At 48.6% G+C, this 20,310-nt stretch overlaps 2 protein-coding genes across 10 annotated transcripts; one reads left to right on the top strand and one right to left on the bottom strand.

The window, feature by feature from the left end:
* Positions 1-842: 842 nt before the first annotated feature.
* Positions 843-14,379, bottom strand: ZBTB25 (zinc finger and BTB domain containing 25). Of its 5 annotated transcripts, none has more exons than XM_069951090.1 (3): positions 14,315-14,379; positions 3,960-4,137; positions 843-2,587 (listed from the first exon to the last, which is right to left on the bottom strand). In XM_069951090.1, exons 2-3 carry the CDS (start codon positions 4,130-4,132, stop codon positions 1,459-1,461), a joined length of 1,302 nt encoding a protein of 433 aa, XP_069807191.1. In that variant the 5' UTR covers positions 4,133-4,137; positions 14,315-14,379; the 3' UTR covers positions 843-1,458. The 5 variants fall into 5 exon arrangements, with proteins under 5 accessions (XP_069807191.1, XP_069807193.1, XP_069807189.1 ...); XM_069951092.1 differs by lacking the exon at positions 14,315-14,379 and adding an exon at positions 7,114-7,338; XM_069951088.1 differs by lacking the exon at positions 14,315-14,379 and adding an exon at positions 6,981-7,043.
* On the top strand, positions 11,260-19,782 carry ZBTB1 (zinc finger and BTB domain containing 1). 5 transcript variants are annotated; one of them, XM_069951086.1, is made up of 3 exons: positions 11,260-11,344; positions 11,421-11,527; positions 16,707-19,782. In XM_069951086.1, the coding sequence occupies exon 3, from the start codon at positions 16,725-16,727 to the stop codon at positions 18,756-18,758; it is 2,034 nt and encodes a 677-aa protein (XP_069807187.1). In that variant the 5' UTR covers positions 11,260-11,344; positions 11,421-11,527; positions 16,707-16,724; the 3' UTR covers positions 18,759-19,782. The 5 variants fall into 5 exon arrangements, with proteins under 5 accessions (XP_069807187.1, XP_069807185.1, XP_069807184.1 ...); XM_069951084.1 differs by lacking the exon at positions 11,421-11,527 and having other exon boundaries at positions 11,318-11,344; XM_069951083.1 differs by lacking the exons at positions 11,260-11,344; positions 11,421-11,527 and adding an exon at positions 14,141-14,192.
* Positions 19,783-20,310: the final 528 nt, after the last annotated feature.

Raw genomic sequence — 20,310 nt, 5'->3', positions numbered from 1 at the left:
CTTGGATTAAAAGCAGCTATCTGAAGGTACAAGTGATTGGGGGGGGAGGGCTCAGATTGTCTTCCAGAACTTATCAGCTGCTGTATGTCCTGCAGGATGTGGCGTATTGTCACTGACACTTTCCTGTTCTGGGCAGTGTCAGATTGGAAAGAGTACACCACTTCCTTCAGGCCATACAGCAGCTGATAAGTACTGGAAGACATTAGCCTAATAAATAGAGGTAAATTACAAACCTATATAACTTTACAACACTTGTCGATTTAAAAGAGTTTTTATTCCACTGGAGTACTCCTTTAACCAATCTTTGTTGTGGAGTTCACCCGTAGCAATGTATAGGGTGAGAGACGCATGTAAGTGTCTTATTACATCTTGGTATACCAACGTATTTCAGGTAGGCACTGGGACAGCAATTGATGTATACTTCAAACAACCATAGACCACCATTGCTCCACAGAAGGCCAAATGGGTGCTTTTTTGGCATCCCTTTAAACTAGCATGTGCAGGGATCCTTTTTTTCTGTATAGAAAAACACAGACGTGAACTGAGCACAAGGTATGAAGAGTTACACAGTAGAAAAAGTCTGCAGCCATGAGACTCAAATGAGAGACTATGTAATACATCACATCAGGTCTTATGTCTGTTCCTGCTAACAGACGGAAAAGCCCGAGCAGAGAATCTCTCTCTCTCTGATAGCCTGGAAAGACACACTTTTTGAGGGAGTAACCTAAAGTATCTCTACCTTTTGCTTGGTATTTGAAACAAAAATGGTGTCAATTTCTATTTACTGGGTTGTCCTGTTAAATTATTACACATTTTACTATATTACATAATACACAATTGAGTTTCAATTGTAATTATTTTTTAATGGTCTGGTTCTGGTCTGCACAATAGCAAAAATCACTTCACTGTCAATTTGCAATGAAAATGTAGGTGGCGGGCTGAATTACTGAGCATGTGTGATAACAGACACTGGACACAAGTAGACATTTTGGAAGGGAATCAAAAGAACAAGGGGGTACACTAACCAGTGTATAACAATAATATCTAGACACAGGAGCACTTTGCTTACATGATCCCACCCAAAATCTTGTTCTGCTTTGTGTTAAGTAATATGTAACAGAGGGACAACCCCAAAAACGTAATTACAACATACAGGGGGAAAAAAGTTTGGCAGAATTCCGTGGCAACCCGCCAGCCTCAGGGTCCTGCAGTGTCTGTATAGGAGGGCGCGCGCGCCTCAGCTTCCTACTCTCTCCGCTCAAAGAATTGACATGTCAATTCTTTGAGCGGAGAGCAGAGGCGCGGGAGCCTCTGTTTGACAGTGAGGCAGGCGGGATTCTGCGGCAGAGAGCTTCACCGCGGAATTCCGCCGAATTTACTCAGTGTGAATTTGCACTTGAAAATATTTAAGGATCTTGTCACAAAAAACAACCACAACACACAATATATATATATGTGTTATTCTACAAGAACAGATTCCACATTCTCCTGTGTATCTGTAGGTTCCTCTTCTCCAAGAAACTCTGGAGGTTCCAGCATCAGGTCAGAATCTTTCTGGCTGATATCGGTAATGTTACTACAGTAGCTGTGCAAGTTCTGCTCCAACTGGTTACCAATTCTCTGGTACTTGTTTGGGTTGTGTGACTTTGCTTTATGTGTGTATACATGCTCCAACAACTGGCTCCTTCTGGCAAATCTGTGTCCACACACTGTACAATTGAACTTCCTCTTACGTAAGAAGGAGAAGTTTAGTTCTATAGGATCTGTGTCTTTCGTGAGAAAAGACAATTGATTGAGTTGGAGCTGTTCTGCATGGCTTGTATTCAGAAGTGGCTCCTCAGTTCGGTTTAGGTAGCCCCCAAGTCGGCAAGTGTCAGTATTGTCAATGTTTTCAAGTATGGGGCGGACTTCACCCAGATCGTCACTTTCTAGAATAGACGTTGGGACCCCAAAAGGAAGAGACTGAGAGACGTGAATATGCAAGTGATCTCTGAGTATAACACGGGACTCAAAGTGTTCACCACAGTAATGGCAGGAGTAAACTCTGTTACTAGATGTAATAAGGTTTGGCTCAACCTCATCTGAAGGAGGAAGTGACGCGTGTGGAGAACTTATAGCTTCAGGGTCACTGGTCTCCTGCTTTATTGACCTCACACCCTTTTGGATGTCTTCTAGTGACTGTACCGTGGCTCCGATCTGGCCTGTAAAATGTGAACTTTGCTGTTCAGAACCCACACCTTCTAGTCCAATGGCAAGAGACAACTGTAGCTGAGGATGCTCTCCTTGGGGTCCAGGTCTTGTTGCACTTGGTTGGTTCTTTCTCATATGAACACTTTCCTTAGATGCTTTCTGGGCCGTTGATATCTGAATTCCATACAAGTTGGATGACTGCACGGTGTCTGAAGGTAACACTTGTGCTGGCTCACTGGCAGCTGTAGTGAGGAAATTAGCATGAAGAAATTTCACCCCCTCCTCCAACCGGTACTGATCCACACTTTGTTTGGGGCTCTTCCCTGTGTACATGACATGTAAAAGGTAGCTGAATATATCCGGCTGAATGTCAGCCGGCTGAATCTTAATGCATTCACTGTAAAAGGAAATATTAGTGAGATGTAAGAATGGTGATAAAATAATAAGCACTTATTAGCACCTAAATGGGTTTTCCAAACCACACAACCCCTTTATTTCACTGTGTAGATCAGGGATGGGGAACCTTCAGCCCTCCAGCTGTTGCAAAACTTCAATTGCCATCATGCCTGAACAGCAAAACAAAGCTGCCTGGCTGTCGAGACATGATGGAAATCAGTTTTGCAACAGCTGGAGGGCTGAAGGTTTCCCATCTCTGGTGTGGACCATCATATTATGAAGTTTCTAGTACCATTTAAGTTGATGGTGGGCACTGGTTCATTTGCTATTTTCCTCCATGGCAACACTGGCATGAGACATATGCAAATAGGGTGCTAAGGTAAGTGTTCTACAGTTGATGTGTTATTTAAATAAAAACACACACACATTTATATGCAACCATAATTTAAAGCGACTCTGTATCCACAATCAGTCCCCCCCCAAACCACTTGTACCTTCGGATAGCTGCTTTTAATCCAAGATCTGTCCTAGGGTCTGTTCGGCAGGTGATGCAGTTATTGTCCTAAAAAACAACTTTTAAACTTGCAGCCCTGTGCCTAACGGGCGTGGCTTAGAATATCTGTCCTCTAACTTTGCACCACCCCTCCGTCCCTCCTCCCCACCCTCTCCATCATTAGGAATGCCACTGAAACATTTTCTCCTGTCTGAACATTACACAGGTGCCTTAACGATCCAGCCCATGTTCTGGGCTAAACAGGTGGGGAATAGGAGACAATCTGCCGGGAGCATTCCTAATGATCAGGAGGGCGGGGAGGAGGGACAGAGGGTGTGCCAGCCTAATGGATACACAATCATCAAGAGAAAAGAGAAGAGCTGTGGGCACTCACTGTATAATAGACCATCTTTATTCGTACATTAATTCATGTGGAAAAACATATTGGCAGGTAAAAAGCAGAGAGACGCCAACCCCCCCCCCCCCCTGCTATGACAGCTGTTTCACGCGACTTCTCCGCGCTTCCTCAGATACACAGATACAATGGATACACAATCTAGGCCACGCCTGTAGGGCACAGGGCTGCTAGATTAAAAGTTGTTTTTCAGGACAATAACTGCATCACCTGCCGAACGGACCCCAGGACAGATCTTGGATTAAAAGCAGCTATCTGAAGGTACAAGCGGTTTGGGGGGCTCAGATTGTGGGTACAAAGTTGCTTTAAGGGTTGGTGCTTTAACTGTAACTATAACTGTGCCTAACATAAAGGTTTACGCAATACACAAAACTTGTGAAATTGTATGTGAAGATATAAAGATGTAAAAGCAAGCAGAAAAAAATAGCAAACTAGTTGGGACATGAAAGAAACAAATCCTAGCACCTGGTCTGATGGATGAAGATCATCTTGAAATAGTTGGAGAAGGCAGCAAGGACGGCCCTGTGCGCTTTAAAATACACATCCCCAATAGCTACTGTGCAATCACAGAGGAACCCAAATTCTCGCTGCATATTCAGCTGCTGGAGAAGAACCAGACTATGGCTAGACTGATCCATCCTTCCTGCAAAGAACAAACATATATTGTGAAATATAAAGGGAAGGAAGAAATAATCCACAAAAAAAGAAAAATCAGTTCACATTTTGTGTGTTTCTTAGGAAGAATTCACATGTGCATTTGTCTCTGTGCAGCTGAACACAAAAGCAAGCAAAACATTTACATCCATCTGCTTATGTCAGCATCTGTTTAAAGCAACTCTGTACCCACAATCTGCCCCCCCAAAACCACTTGTACCTTCGGATAGCTGCTTTTAATCCAAGATCTGTTCTGTGGTCCGTTTGGCAGGTGATGCAGTTATTGTCCTGAAAAAATACTTTTAAATTTAAAGTCCGTGCCAAACGGGAGTACCTGTGCCCTAACTTTGCACCACCCCTCCGTCCCTCCTCCCCACCTTCAGCATTAGGAATGCCACTGAAACATTTTCTCCATTGTGAACATTGCACAGGTCCCATGTGCCGGGCTGCCACAGGTGGGGAATAGGAGGCAATCTGCCTGGAGCATTCCTAATGATGAAGAGGATGGGGAGGAGGGAAAGAGAGGTTGTGCAAAGGTAGAGCACAGATACTCCCGTTTGGCACGGGGCTTTAAGTTTAAAAGTATTTTTTTAGGACAATAACTGCATCACCTGCCGAACAGAAAAGCAGCTATCCGAAGGTACAAGCGGTTTGGGGGGGGGGGGGGGGGGGGGGTCAGATTGTGGTTACAGAGTCGCTTTAAGGGTGCACTCACACGTACCGGATCCGCAGCGGATTTTTTGCTGCGAATTTACAGCGAAATCTGCTGCGGATCCAGTGCCATTCTTCCCTATGAAAGCACATACTCGCAGTGGGATTGACATCCAGCTGTATGTGAGTTAACCCCCTGTAGCGAACAAACATTACCTGCTCTGTGACACGGCTGCATGTGAGGCTCCCTGCTCCGGTCCCGCTCAGCCAATCAGTGTTGCCGTGCACTGATTGGCTGAGCAGGACAGAAGGGAGCCAGGAGCCTCACATGCAGCCGATAAGCAGATTAAAGAAAGCCAATCAGTTTGAATGTGCTGATGTGGTTCCCTCAAGCACCGTATAGAGCCACTATGCTGGCTGCAGCAGTAGCTTTAGTGCTAAAGGCGGCAACTAGTCATCTGGGTGGGGAGCTACATGTCTAGCTGCCACCCCTCTCCCGGTCTCATGCACTTGTTTTTCTGCCTACTAAAGCTACTTCTGCGGTCGGTACATGTCGTGAGCTGCACAGTAGCTCTCTATGGTGCTTGAGGGAACCACATCAGCACAATCATGCTAATTGGTTCCCTTTAACAGTAAAAAAAAATGTATTAAAGGACAAGTGCCATGAAAAACTTTTTCCCAGTAATTGAAGCACATTACAAAGTTATATAACTCTGCAATGTGCTTCAATCACCTATCTGCCTCCCTTCCCTGTCTTTTCCCCCCCTCCACCCCCCACCAGGAAGTGTCCTAACTCACACAGACCTTATGACTGTCGTCACCGTCACCAGGCAGCTCCTTCTTGTGAGGATAAGGGTCCTATTCCACGGGCCGAGGAGGGCCCGATCAACAATGTAAACGAGCGGCGATCTGCTAGATCGCCGCTCGTTTACTGGGCCTATTCCACGGCCCGATGATCGTTGAGCGAGGGCTGCAAGGACATCGCTACCAATGTCCTTGCAGCATCATACATTACCTGCAGGTCTTCTTCTCTGCGCTGTCTACATCCCCGGGTCCCGCGCGCTCTATCTTCTGAATGGCCGGTCAGCTGACAGGCCACACTCAGCCAATCACAGGCCCGGGAAGGGAGGCAGATAGGTGATTGAAGCATATTACAGAGTTATATAACTTTGTAATGTGCTTCAATTACTGGGAAAAAGGTTTTCATGGCACTTGTCCTTTAATGTATTGTATTGCCCCCTAAAAGTTATACAAATCCCCAATATACACTTATTACTAGAGATGCTTATAAAGTGCTTTTTTCCCTGCTTACTACCGCATCAAGGCTTCACTTCCTGGATAATATGGCGGTGTCACTTCCTGGATAACATGGTGATGTCACGACCCGACTCCCAGAGCTGTGCGGGCTGTGGCTGTTGGAGAGGATGATGGCAGGGGGACACTGAGGGGCACAGGGCACTGGAGGGACACTGAGCATCCCTCTGCCATCATCCTCTCCAGCAGCCACAGCCCGCACAGCTCTGGGAGTCGGGTCGTGACAAGGTAACGCTCTGGTAATTAAGACAATGATCATCGGTTGATCACGTTGTTTAATCCTGCCTAAAAATCATTGTCCGCCAACCACACATCGCTACATGTAATAATGATGTGTGGCCAATCGCTGATGATGGTGAAGAAAAAAAAAACCCTGTTGTACGTACTTCTCCATGCGGCCAATGTTCTAGCTTCTCCCCATAGCCACCAATGGAACTTCTGAGGATGAGTGACAGGCCGCTCAGCCAATCACTGGCCACAGCTGCTGGGAGAAGCTAGAACATCGGGGGCACGGACAGGTAGGTATTGCTTATTATTTTACACTAAAGGGAAGGTCTGCACGGACATCACTAAGGAGAAACACTACCCTAAAATGCTAAACTATGAAATAGTAAACTCTATAGCAAAAACATGTCATGTCATTGCATTTAACTTTCCCCTGCTAATTTTCTATTATACAGTTGTGCACATGTTGGTACTGACTAGATTCTAAATACAGGAGGAAGATTGTATCCGCTGTGTGTGAACAACATCCTGCGTTTTACCACTGTCCCTCCCGCCCAGTCTCATTGTTCTCTGGATTACTGCACGGTATTATGTACAGTCCCCTGGCAGTATCATGTAGCACAGAGACCACAATACACACACAGCGGCCATGTAAACAAGCTCTCCCCGCCGCCATGTCGCCTCTGCAGCCGCACGCCCCGCCCCCTCCTCTTTCCCGCCCTCTCGCATGGAGAATTCCACACGAAGCGAACGACAAACGGCTCCCAGCGCTTACCCACAATGCCCCGCTCCCCGTGCTCTCCTATGCGCGCACAGTGCGGCCTGCGGCAGCTGCTGGATACACCGGCTGGGCGGGCAGGAGACGGCCCCGCTGTGACGTCCCTACGTACGGACGAGTCAGGAGTGTGGTGGGGGGGCGGAGTCACATGATCGGCTGGATGGCGCCACAAGCGGCTGCTAATGTCCTGTGTGCGGGACGTGTCACTAGTCTGCTGCCACCTGTGTCTGCGCCTGGGAAAGCTGGGTGACCGCCCGTACAGTGTATAGAGGGAACCTGACTACAGTCATAAGGGCAAGGTAGACTGAGGAAGCCATGTGACCACATACACTGAGCATGGAGGCGGCCTGACTGCTGTTATAGGAGTATAGTGTACCATTCAGGAGACTGGGAAAGATGGGTGGCTGCAAGTACTGAGCATAGAGGCGACCTGACTGCTGTTATAACAGTATAGTGTACCATTCAGGAGGCTGGGAAAGATGGGTGACTGCAAGTACTGAGCACATAGGTGGTCTGACTGCTGTTATAGGAGTATAGTGTACCATTCAGGAGACTAGGAAAGATGGGTGACTGCAAGTACTGAGCACATAGGTGGTCTGACTGCTGTTATAGGAGTATAGTGTACCATTCAGGAGGCTGGGAAAGATGGGTGACTGCAAGTACTGAGCATATAGGTGGTCTGACTGCTGTTATAGGAGTATAGTGTACCATTCAGGAGGCTGGGAAAGATGGGTGGCTGCAAGTACTGAGCATAGAGGTGGTCTGTCTGTTGTTATAGGAGTATAGTGTACCATTCAGGAGGCTGAAAAAGATGGGTGACTGCAAGTACTGAGCATAGAGGCGACCTGACTGCTGTTTAACAGTATAGTGTACCATTCAGGAGGCTGGGAAAGATGGGTGACTGCAAGTACTGAGCACATAGGTGGTCTGACTGCTGTTATAGGAGTATAGTGTACCATTCAGGAGACTGGGAAAGATGGGTGACTGCAAGTACTGAGCACATAGGTGGTCTGACTGCTGTTATAGGAGTATAGTGTACCATTCAGGAGACTAGAAAAGATGGGTGACTGATAGAGGCAACCTGACTGCTGTTATAACAGTATAGTGTACCATTCAGAAGACAGGGAAAGATGGGTGACTGCAAGTACTGAGCATATAGGTGGTCTGACTGCTGTTATAGGAGTATAGTGTACCATTCAGGAGGCTGGGAAAGATGGGTGACTGCAAGTACTGAGCATATAGGTGGTCTGACTGCTGTTATAGGAGTATAGTGTACCATTCAGGAGGCTGGGAAAGATGGGTGGCTGCAAGTACTGAGCATAGAGGTGGTCTGTCTGTTGTTATAGGAGTATAGTGTACCATTCAGGAGGCTGAAAAAGATGGGTGACTGCAAGTACTGAGCATAGAGGCGACCTGACTGCTGTTATAGGAGTATAGTGTACCATTCAGGAGGCTGAAAAAGATGGGTGACTGCAAGTACTGAGCATAGAGGCGACCTGACTGCTGTTTAACAGTATAGTGTACCATTCAGGAGGCTGGGAAAGATGGGTGACTGCAAGTACTGAGCACATAGGTGGTCTGACTGCTGTTATAGGAGTATAGTGTACCATTCAGGAGACTGGGAAAGATGGGTGACTGCAAGTACTGAGCACATAGGTCTGACTGCTGTTATAGGAGTATAGTGTGCCATTCAGGAGACTAGAAAAGATGGGTGACTGATAGAGGCAACCTGACTGCTGTTATAACAGTATAGTGTACCATTCAGGAGACAGGGAAAGATGGGTGACTGCAAGTACTGAGCATATAGGTGGTCTGACTGCTGTTATACGAGTATAGTGTACCATTCAGGAGACTGGGAAAGATGGGTGACTGCAAGTACTGAGCACATAGGTGGTCTGACTGCTGTTATAGGAGTATAGTGTACCATTCAGGAGGCTGGGAAAGATGGGTGACTGCAAGTACTGAGCATAGAGGCGACCTAACTGCTGCTATAACAGTATAGTGTACCATTCAGGAGACTGGGAAAGATGGGTGACTGCCGGCACTGAGCATAGAGGTGGTCTGACTGCAGTGATAAGCACGTAAGGTGTCATTCAGGAGACTGAGAAAGATGGGTGACTGTCAATACTGAGACAAACTGACTGTAGAAATAAAGAGGTTATAAGATTATTAACTGATCCCTACACATCACTGGTCTTTGTGCACCATGTGCCTGGATTTATGCAAATCCCATGAGTGTCTGTGCATGATGGGACTTGTAGTTTTGCAGGAGTGGGGGAGCCCCAGGAACACCGCAGTAGACGTAGGTTGTTGGGTCATGATGGGAGTTGGTTCACTAGAACCAGAGAGTCACAGGTTGGGGGACACTGCTTTAAAATCTTTGCCAGGTGCTGCTGAGCAAGGAACACCAATGAGTCAGCAGCATGGCGCTGCCTGCATTGCTGCTTCAAACCCAGTGTCCCAGCAAGTAAATCCACAGTGGCGAGTCTGTAGCAGATTTGCTATTAGGAATTTTTAGGGTGGTGCAAAATGAAAAAAAAATTCTGAAAAAAATAGTTTCACATCAATTGACATCCCCCAGCCCTGCAGGTCAATGTCTATATGGAGTAAAGCAAAATCCCGGCACTCACCAAGTTCTAGTGTACTTTTATTGCAGTGTTGGTCTGCCATGAGCACCACCTCTACTGCAGAGTGCTGTCTTATCCCTATACTACAATATATATAGGGATTCCATCTTTTTTTTGCAGCATGTGGATGAGAGTTCCAGTGTGATTACACAGAGAGAGATTTATCTGACAGATTATTAAAGCCAGGAATGGATTTGAAAAGAGGAGAAATCTCAGGCTTTCCTTTATGACCTGTTCCCTGTTTATAGACTGTTTCAGGCTTTGACTTCAAATCTTTAGCAGATAATCTTTCTGTGTAAATGGGCCCTAATCGTGCATTTACACAGAGAGATTTATCTGACAGATCTTCGAAGCCAAAGCCAGGAACAGACTATAAACGGTGCAGGTCATAAAGGAAAAACTGGGAGGTCCGACCTTTGTACCCTCCGCTGATTTCCGATATAGAGATGGGCCGGGGTACAGAGGTTGGACCCCCGTGATCTCCTATTTTTTTAAGGGGAAAAGGTAATTTTTCCTGGAACACCTCTTTAACCCCTTAAAGGGGTAGTGCGGCGCTAAACATTTATTTACTAAATAACACACATTACTAAGTTATACAACTTTGTAATGTGTGTTATGTAAGTGAATGGCCCCCTTCCCCATGTCCCCCCCACCCCCGGAAGTGTGGTGCATTATACTCACCGCATTACTGTCGACCCCCGGCCGCCATCTTGTGACAATGACAACATCTTCACAAGACCGTCCGAACCGCTCATGCCGGCCCTCCTCTGCCGCGTCATCAGCTGCTGAGCCGCGATTGGCTGAGCACAGTTATGCTCAGCCAATCGCCACTGTGCAGCTGATGACGGGCGGCATGAGGGACAGCTGGAGCGGTTTGGCCAGCCTCCCGAAGATGTCGTCATTGTCCCAAGATGGCACCCGGGGGTCGACAGTAATGCGGTGAGTATAATGCACCACACTTCGTGCCAATTTTCAGTTATGCATTTTTTTCCCCCTCCTCGCTTTCTAAGAGCCATAACTCTTTTTTTGTTCCAGCTACAGGGCCATGTGAGGGCTTGGGTTTTTTTTTTTTGTTTTTTTTTTTTTTGGGGGGGGGGGACTGGACTATACTATATGGGTACTGCTGCACAAAAGAGGTCTATACTATATGGAGGTCCTAGAGACCCTTAGTTTATGCAGGCACAGAGGGGTCTAATAGGGGTTTAGGGAGGAGGCCATGTTATATGGGAGCACTTAGAGTGCATTTGGGGTACAGAGGGACTACTTATTACTTTAGGGGAGCATAAAAGAGTGGCCTAATACTGTATGAGGGCAGAGCACAAAGGAGGCCTGTTACTATAAAGAAGCAAAGAGGGGGCACAGTGCGTAATAGTATATGGGGACATAGAAGGGCTTGGGTAATATTTGGTCGCCCAAACTGGGCTCCCTTGTCTCCCTGTGATGAGACCTCCGCAACGCTGACCAAGTGCCACATCACTACCACCGTCATGCAGCTCCTCCAGCGTCTCCCACCTGCCGGCATTCACACTGTATATGTTACTCCTGCTGCAGGCCGGGGCTAAAGTGTGGCAATGGATCCAGCGTTTCTCATATATCTACAGGTACTCCCTGGCATGATTGCCTTATGGAATTTATGCCGTATCTGCTGATGTTCTCATCTCCATTTGTATTCTTTAGGGTGGGTTCACACATCGCACTGATTGGCTGAACGGGACGTCAGGGAGTCGGGAGCCACAGAAGCCCGCCAGACAGGGGACCAGTAAAGTATTCACCGGCTGCTGCAGGTTAAGGGGGCTTACATACATTTTCATTCCCCTGCTTGTATGTAAACCTATTCAAATTGACAGTATGGGAAGTAGGGCGCGTTCACACGTACAGGATCCGCAGCAGATTTGATGCTGTGTTCAGTTATTTAGATCAAATCTGCCGCGGTGTGTGTGAAGCTACCCTTAGGCTACAAACACACTTGGCGGGTCTGCAGCGAGTCTCCTTGCTGCGTATTTGCAGCGAGACTCGCTGCAGATCCCGGCCCTATACTTTTAATGGCAGACAAACACGCAGCAGGGATGTACATCCCTGCTGCGAGTTTGTCCCCAGCCCGCCCCGTTAACCCCCCGTCCACCGGAGCATATACGTTACCTGATCCCGGCTCCGGCTTGCTTCGGCGATTCCCGGAGTCTTCAGCAAGCCGGAGCTGGGATCAGGTAAAGTATATGCTCGCTCCAGTGCCCGCCCCGCAGCCCCGGCCGTCTGATCCCCCCCCCCCCCACAGCCCCGATCACCTGCCCGCAGCCCCGGCCATCTGATCCCCCCCCCCCCCGCAGCCCCGATCGCCCACCCGCAGCCCCGGCCATCTGATAAAACCCCCCCACAGCCCCGATCGCTCCCCTGCAGACCCGGCCGCCCGCAGATCGGTGCTTTGGGGGGGTTATCAGACGGCCGGGGCTACGGACGGGCGATCGGGGCTGCGGGGGGGGGGGGGGGGGTGATCAGACGGCCGGGGCTACGGACGGGCGATCGGGGCTGCGGGGGGGGGGGGGGGGGGGGTGATCAGACGGCCGGGGCTGCGGCCGGGGCTGATCAGATGGCCGGGGCTGCGGGTGGGCGATCGGGGCTGCGGGGGGGGGGGGGGGGATGATCAGACGGCCGGGGCTGCGGGCGATCGGGGCGGCGGGGGGTGATCAGACGGCCGGGGCTGCGGGCGGGCACTGGAGCGAGCATATACTTTACCTGATCCCGGCTCCGGCTTGCTGAAGACTCCGGGAACCGCCAAAGCAAGCCGGAGCCGGGATCAGGTAAAGTATATGCTCCGGCGGACGGGGGTTAACGGGGCGGGCTGGGGACAAACTCGCAGCAGGGATGTAAATCCCTGCTGCGATTTTGTCTAACATTGAAAGAATAGGGCCGGGATCCACAGCGAGTCCTCTCGCTGCGGATCTGGCAAGTGTGTTTGTCCCCTTAGGCTAGATTCACACTGGAAATCTCCGCAGTGGATAGCTCTCCTGTCACTCCCGATCAGTGACTGCGGCGGGGCCGTGCACTCATTGGCATGGGAATCCTGCTGCTGCCAGTATCTACCGTAATCACATTGGATGTGACAGGAGAGATATCCGCAGCGGATAGGTCCAGTGTGAATCTAACCTTAGAGTGATATTGATCTGTCACAGGCACTAGAGTGGATATGATATGTATTGCTCTATTATTATGTATCATTGTATATATTGTGTATTTGTACATGGATTCTGTACCAGACTTTCCCATAGATTTCCATCTTGGTTGTGTCCTCTCCATTTGCAGATGGATTTACTGTTTATTGGTTGCACATATCTATCTGCACCCTCAGGTGTATACTCCATAAAGACCAGGTACGTCGTATCATATTTCACCATCAACATCGCGCGACGGGACACCTACCAGCCCCTGCAGAACATCGCGCGACGGGACACCTACCAGCCCCTGCAGAACATCACACAAACTATACAATACCAGCCCCTGCAGAACATCGCGCGACGGGACACCTACCAGCCCCTGCAGAACATCGCGCGACGGGACACCTACCAGCCCCTGCAGAACATCGCGCGACGGGACACCTACCAGCCCCTGCAGAACATCGCGCGACGGGACACCTACCAGCCCCTGCAGAACATCGCGCGACGGGACACCTACCAGCCCCTGCAGAACATCGCGCGACGGGACACCTACCAGCCCCTGCAGAACATCGCGCGACGGGACACCTACCAGCCCCTGCAGAACATCGCGCGACGGGACACCTACCAGCCCCTGCAGAACATCGCGCGACGGGACACCTACCAGCCCCTGCAGAACATCGCGCGACGGGACACCTACCAGCCCCTGCAGAACATCGCGCGACGGGACACCTACCAGCCCCTGCAGAACATCGCGCGACGGGACACCTACCAGCCCCTGCAGAACATCGCGCGACGGGACACCTACCAGCCCCTGCAGAACATCGCGCGACGGGACACCTACCAGCCCCTGCAGAACATCGCGCGACGGGACACCTACCAGCCCCTGCAGAACATCGCGCGACGGGACACCTACCAGCCCCTGCAGAACATCGCGCGACGGGACACCTACCAGCCCCTGCAGAACATCGCGCGACGGGACACCTACCAGCCCCTGCAGAACATCGCGCGACGGGACACCTACCAGCCCCTGCAGAACATCGCGCGACGGGACACCTACCAGCCCCTGCAGAACATCACACAAACTATACAATACCAGCCCCTGCAGAACATCACACAAACTATACAATACCAGCCCCTGCAGAACATCGCGCGACGGGACACCTACCAGCCCCTGCAGAACATCACACAAACTATACAATACCAGCCCCTGCAGAACATCGCGCGACGGTACAACTGCCAGCCCCTGCAGAACATCACACAAATGGAACAACTACCAGCCCCTGCAGAACGTCGCATAAAGGTACATATACAGTGTGGCTAGCTGCTGTGGATCATACTCCACTGTGCAGAATTCTTTGTGAAAAACCCCATATACAGCCCCAGGAGCCCAGCACAACCCTTCAACTACAAGCCCACGCTGACTCTATGAGGAAAGCCGGGGACCACAGCAGAGACTGGGGAGAGCTCCGCCCACACAGGAAGCTGGTCACGTGGGCATGACGTCATCAAAGGTCCTTTAGGCCACTTGGAGATCGCGTCCACCCCGCAGCAGCGCTCGCTGCCTCGTTTCCCGTACAGTAATTACAGTAGGTGTAATATGTCCGTGTCCTGCAGGGGGCGTCCGCAATCAGTGCAGACATAGGCGGAAGCCGCTCTGCGCAGCCTCCCCTCCTCCTCAATGCTCTCGGGGCAGCGAGGTAATCGGTGATTGGGTCACCAGTGGCCGGGGCTCGGGGCTCCTGCTGGAGGGGGGCGGCTCTCCCACTCGCTGACACCAGGGTCACATCCAGTGCGGTTCCCGGGGCTGCCAGCCTACTAGTCCTACAACGGCCATAATAGCCGGAGCAGCAGCAGGGGCCGTCAGCAAGGTGAGTGTGCAGGCTACTTCCTGCATGTGCAGATCCCTACAGGAGTGCGGCAGGCAGGGTACACACATACATGGGGCTTCTTCCCGGGCTGCAGGTTTGATGGACAGGCCCTGGCCACCAGCAACTTGCAACTCATACAGGCTCTGCTATTGGCTGTGTGGGGGATGTGACGTCACGTGATGAGAGCACACTGGACAGAGCTTATACTGCAGCCATGTCTGCTGCTCTAGTAACCCCCACACCTGTATATTGTGGCAGGCTGCTGATATAGTACCACCCTGAATGGGAATGCATGTGTGGCCAAGTGGCAAAATCAGGTGGAAAGTCATTATGGCAGATTATATGTAACCCAGGTTTGCATGCCATACAAATTGTATTAGAAGGGTGCATAGCGTATATGTTCTGCCTCTGTGCCGGGCCTCTCCGGAGATGCTGGTGTGTACATATATAAGGCTGTATCATGGCTGGCTTCATTGTGTACAGAGCATTGATATCTGCCATACAGTAGTAGCATAGCGATGTTCCTGTGTCTCTCTAGGAGTATTCTGTACTCCTCAGTAGTGTCCAGGCTGAGCCACTGCCTGAACATAGTAAACCAGTGACCAACTACAGGCCATTTCCACCACATATACAAAACATAGCCATTAGCAACATTCTGACCATTAAAGTAAATAGGTCTGCTGCCAGGTATACATCAGCATCCCGTTTCACTTTGTAATATAACTGTATGTGAATAATGGTATTGTTTTTTATTTACATACTGACTTCCGGTGCCTGGCAGCAGTAAGGGGAGGTACGGCCCTCTCTGCTGCCATTACCAGTCGTGTTGGAAACTGCAGGGATCTAAGGCCGCATTCACACGTTCCGTGTTCACTTTGTAAAACACGGACAGTGAATGCCTGTTGTCCATGTATCATGTAGCAATATTTTGCTTGGAGCGGGGAAACAGTTTGAATCTCCATGGCAATGTAATGAAGCGGCTGTGCAGAGAAACGGTCCAGGACAGGCATTCACCGTCCGTATTTCACAGAGAGGACACGGAACGTGTGAATGAGGCCTAAGCCCAATCTCCTGCTCTGTTCTAGCACTGCTGCGTAGGGTCCTGTTCCCCCATTGTGCTGTATTTTCTAATGTATAGTACACAGGAGGAGGCTGCCCCACACAATCGTTATGTCTGTCAGCCTCTGCACATGGAGCAATGGCTGCTCGCACTGTTAGCTGTTCTAGAAGCAGAGGGAGCAGTGATAGCAATCACGCTCCCTCTGCAGAAACAGTAAACCTTGTTTACTGTATATAAGAATGTACACTGAGGGAACGTGATTCTGCTCTGAGCAGGAGATCAGGACCTGCAAGGCTTATAGCCCTGCAGTTCCCGACACAAATAGTGGTGGCAGCAGAAGGGCTGTGTCACCCCTTACTACTGCCAGTCATTGGAAGTCAGTATATAAATTAAAAAAAGCGTGTGTGTGTATATATATATATATATATATAATTATTTTTTTAGTTATTTTTTAGTTACATTACAAAATAATATAACCTCATTATTGTCAGACTTCAGAGTTCCCCTTTAAGGCTTTGTTCACGCATACTGTTTAATTAGCACTCTTTGATTTGCCCAATTTGTGGCAAAATCATGCTCATTAACAGCAGTAAAACTAATTAAACACGTTGTGTAAACAAAAATTATCTTTGATTACATACCTCCAATAGCTGTCAGCTGAAAAAACATTATAGGTGATTTCTATCCTGGAAATCCCCTTTAATTTAGACATCTATTTGTCCTGATTCCTTCATACACATAAACACTCAGCTCTACTGATCGCTCATGCGTTTTTAAAGGGAAGAGGATAGAGAGCCTCTGTTCAGTTAGTCCTCCTCTATAATGCATGTACTCCATTACTAAGGTATGCAACTTTATCCTTTAATTTTTTTTTTTTTTTTTTAAGGAACCACTGAAACAGATCATGATGGGAAAAGCCAGCCACTGTAGTTATGTGCTCCAGCAGCTCTACAACCAGAGAGAATGGGGTTTCCTGTGTGACTGCTGTATCTCCATCAATGACATCTACTTCCAAGCCCACAAGGCCGTCCTGGCCGCCTGCAGCTCTTATTTTAAGATGATGTTCATAAATCATCAGCATACTGTGGCGCAGATCAATCTCACCAACACCAAGATTAGTGCCGAATGTTTTGACCTGATATTACAGTTTATGTACCTGGGTAAAATCCTAAAAGCACCTGAAAACTTTGACCAGTTGAAACACGCCATGAGTTACTTACAGCTGTATGTCATCCCTGACTGCTTGGAAGATATACAGGATAGCGATTCGTCCATCAAATGCTCCTCTTCTGCCTCAAGTAGCCTGAGTAGTAAAATGGTTTTTGGTGTCCGTATGTATGAGGAACCCACAGCAAAGAGCAGAGAGGAGCCAAGCAGGTGGTCATCAGAGCCTGTATTACCTGGAAGCGCAGCTCCTGAGAAGCAGCCTGAACATAGCGTGCCCCCTCCAATGCGTAAGCAGATGCAAAACATATGCAAGAAAACCCCATGCCCCAAAGTGTCCAACACAAGAGATCGCGGAAACAGACGCTTTGGACGCAGTTACACGTGCGAGAGCTGTGGATTCGCTTTCAGTTGTGAAAAACTTCTGTATGAGCACTCTCAGACCTGCACCAATAGACATGTCTTCCAAAATACAGAACACTCTAGCAATGATCAAAGCCAGAGCGGGAGCGAGTCACCAGTCTCAAAGTTTTCACCGAGCCAAGAGAACCTGCACAAAGCAGACTCAAGTCAATGCGGCGAGGCCTCTGTGTCTTCTGAAGGTATAAAATCTCCTAGTCAAATAAAAAGTGAAATCATAGACACTACTGAAAAAACCCCAGTCATTATAAAGATCGAATCCGACGAGAACTCCATTGTGGAAATGGAAGATATTAATATTGTCAAAATCTCCGATAAAGATTATTTTGAGTCTTCGGACCTTGATGACTTGGAAGATGACGCGGATGAAGCACTTGGCTACTACGTGGGTGAACAGTATAAAGGGACTAATGAGAAACCAGCTTTAGCCAGCTGTAGAAAAGATGGCTTTCTGGATCAGGATGGTGCAGAGACCAGTGAGGCTTCGTGTGATGTGGCATGTGAACTGTGCGGTGTTACTGTCACCGAGCATGACCTTTCCTCCCATTATCTGTCTCAACATATAGAAAATATATGTGCCTGCGGCAAATGTGGCCAAATTCTTGTAAAAGGTAGACAACTGCAGGAACATGCCCAAAGATGTGGCGAGGCTCAGGAGCGACTCGAGAGGAACATTGAGGAGAGGATGCCCTTTGGAGATGGCATGGAGGAGTCCTCAGGAATGGGAGAGGTGCTGGCAGACATGTGGGATGACTTAAGTGAGGGAGGCATTGGTGCGTCCAAACAAATCTATAAAAATTCTTCTTGCCCTTACCGTTGCCCTAACTGCGGGCAGCGCTTTGAGGCTGAGAACCTGGTGGTAGAGCACATGTCTCACTGTCTGGACAATGAAGTCTTCAGAAGCTCTATTTCCGAAGATAATGAAAAAGATCATCGGAGAAAACATTTCTGTGACATCTGCGGCAAAGGCTTCTTCCAGCGCTGCCACTTACGTGAACATTATACTGTACACACCAAGGAGAAACAGTTCTCGTGCCAAATTTGCGGGAAGCAGTTTTTGCGGGAGCGCCAGCTAAGGCTGCACAATGACATGCACACAGGCATGGCTAGATACGTATGCACGCTTTGCGACCAAGGAAATTTTCGCAAGCATGACCATGTGCGTCACATGATCTCCCATTTGGCAGCTGGAGAAACCATCTGTCAAGTGTGCTTTCAGATCTTTTCGAATAATGAACTTCTAGAGCAGCATATGGACATTCATCTGTATACCTGTGGAGTCTGTGGAGCAAAATTTAACTTGAGGAAAGATATGAGGTCGCACTACAACTCCAAGCATTTTAAGAAAGTGTAGGCTTTCCAAAAATTACCTGTATGGCAAAGAAACCAAAGGTCTAAAACTGTATACAGGACCTGGGAATCCTGTACATCTGTTTTGTTGGTGGCATACGGCTGCCTTTCTAAGTAAATACATTTAGCATACCTGTGAAAATGTATCTGATAAGATTTAGATATATATATTTTTTTTTTTAATTCATATTCGGAATATTACATAACATTTATCAGAAACCGGTTGTATGTAGAAATAATTGAATGTATCACAACTGCCTTTCTGCCCTTATTCAGTGGGGAAAAATAGGTATTTGATAAACTGCAGATTTTGCAAGTTTTCCCACCCACAAAGAATGGAGAGGTCTGTAATTTTTATAGTAGGTACGCTTCACCTGTAAGACAGAATCTATAACAATTCCCAAAAATAACATTGTATAACTTCTGAATAATTATTTAGCATCTCATGTATGGATAATTATATGTATATCTCTGTAATGTCTACTTTAGTCTATGTATGTATGTTGCAAAGTGCTGCGGAATCTGTTGGCGCTATACAAATAAAAATTATTATTGCATAAAATAAGTATTTCATAGAATAGAAACCCATCTTCAATGCTCTTACTGACAGAAGGAGGTTGTTTGCTAAAATCTTGCGATACATGGCCCCATTCATACTCTCTTCAATACGGTACAATCCCCCTGTCTGCTTTGCAGAAAAGCACCCCCAAAGTATAATGTTTCCACCCCCATGCTTCACAGTTTGGACTGTATTCTTGGGGTTCTACTAGTCCTTCTTCCTCCAGACATAGCGTGTGGAGTTGATACCAAAAAGTTCTAAATTTGGTCTCATCTGACTACATGCCCTTCCCCCGTGACTTCTCTGGATCATCCAGATGATCATTGGTGAACTTCAAATGGGCCTGAACATGTGCTGGTGTGAACAGTGGGACCTTGCATGCTCTGCAGCATTTTAAAGGGGTACTCCGGCTGGGGGGCTATTTTGGGATCTGGCCGGGGAGGAGGTGGCTGAGAGAAGACGTCCACTCACCTCCCCGGATACAGCGGCAGGTCCCATATCGCGGTGCTCCGGTTCCCGGCTGCTTCCTGGTGTCTGACGTGACGTTACAGTCTGTGACAGAGGCGGGATCTGAGCGGACTTGAAACGGATCCCGCCTCTGTCACTGACTGGCTGAGCGGACTTGAGACGTCCCGCATCAGACACCAGGAAGCGGCCGGGGACCGCCGCGATACGGGACTCGCCACGGTATCCGGGGAGGCGAGTGGACGTCTTTTCTTCTTTCTTTTTTTTTTTTGTCTCTCAGCCACCTCCTCCCTGGCCAGATCCCAAAATAGCCCCTACCCCCCCCCCCCCCCCCGCTGGAGTACCCCTTTAATCCATGATGGTGTACTGTGACACTAACATTAATCTGTGGTGCCAGCTCTCTTCAGGTCATTGACCAGGCCCTCCTGTGTAGTTCTGGGCTGATTCCTGACATTTTTCAGAATCATCCTTACCCACATGGCAAGATCTTGCATGGAGCCCCAGACCAAGGAAGAATGACAGTCCTCTTGTG

Source organism: Dendropsophus ebraccatus, chromosome 13, assembly GCF_027789765.1.
Source record: "Dendropsophus ebraccatus isolate aDenEbr1 chromosome 13, aDenEbr1.pat, whole genome shotgun sequence".
Lineage (NCBI taxonomy): Eukaryota > Metazoa > Chordata > Amphibia > Anura > Hylidae > Dendropsophus > Dendropsophus ebraccatus.
This window is presented reverse-complemented; position numbering and strand designations above follow the sequence as displayed.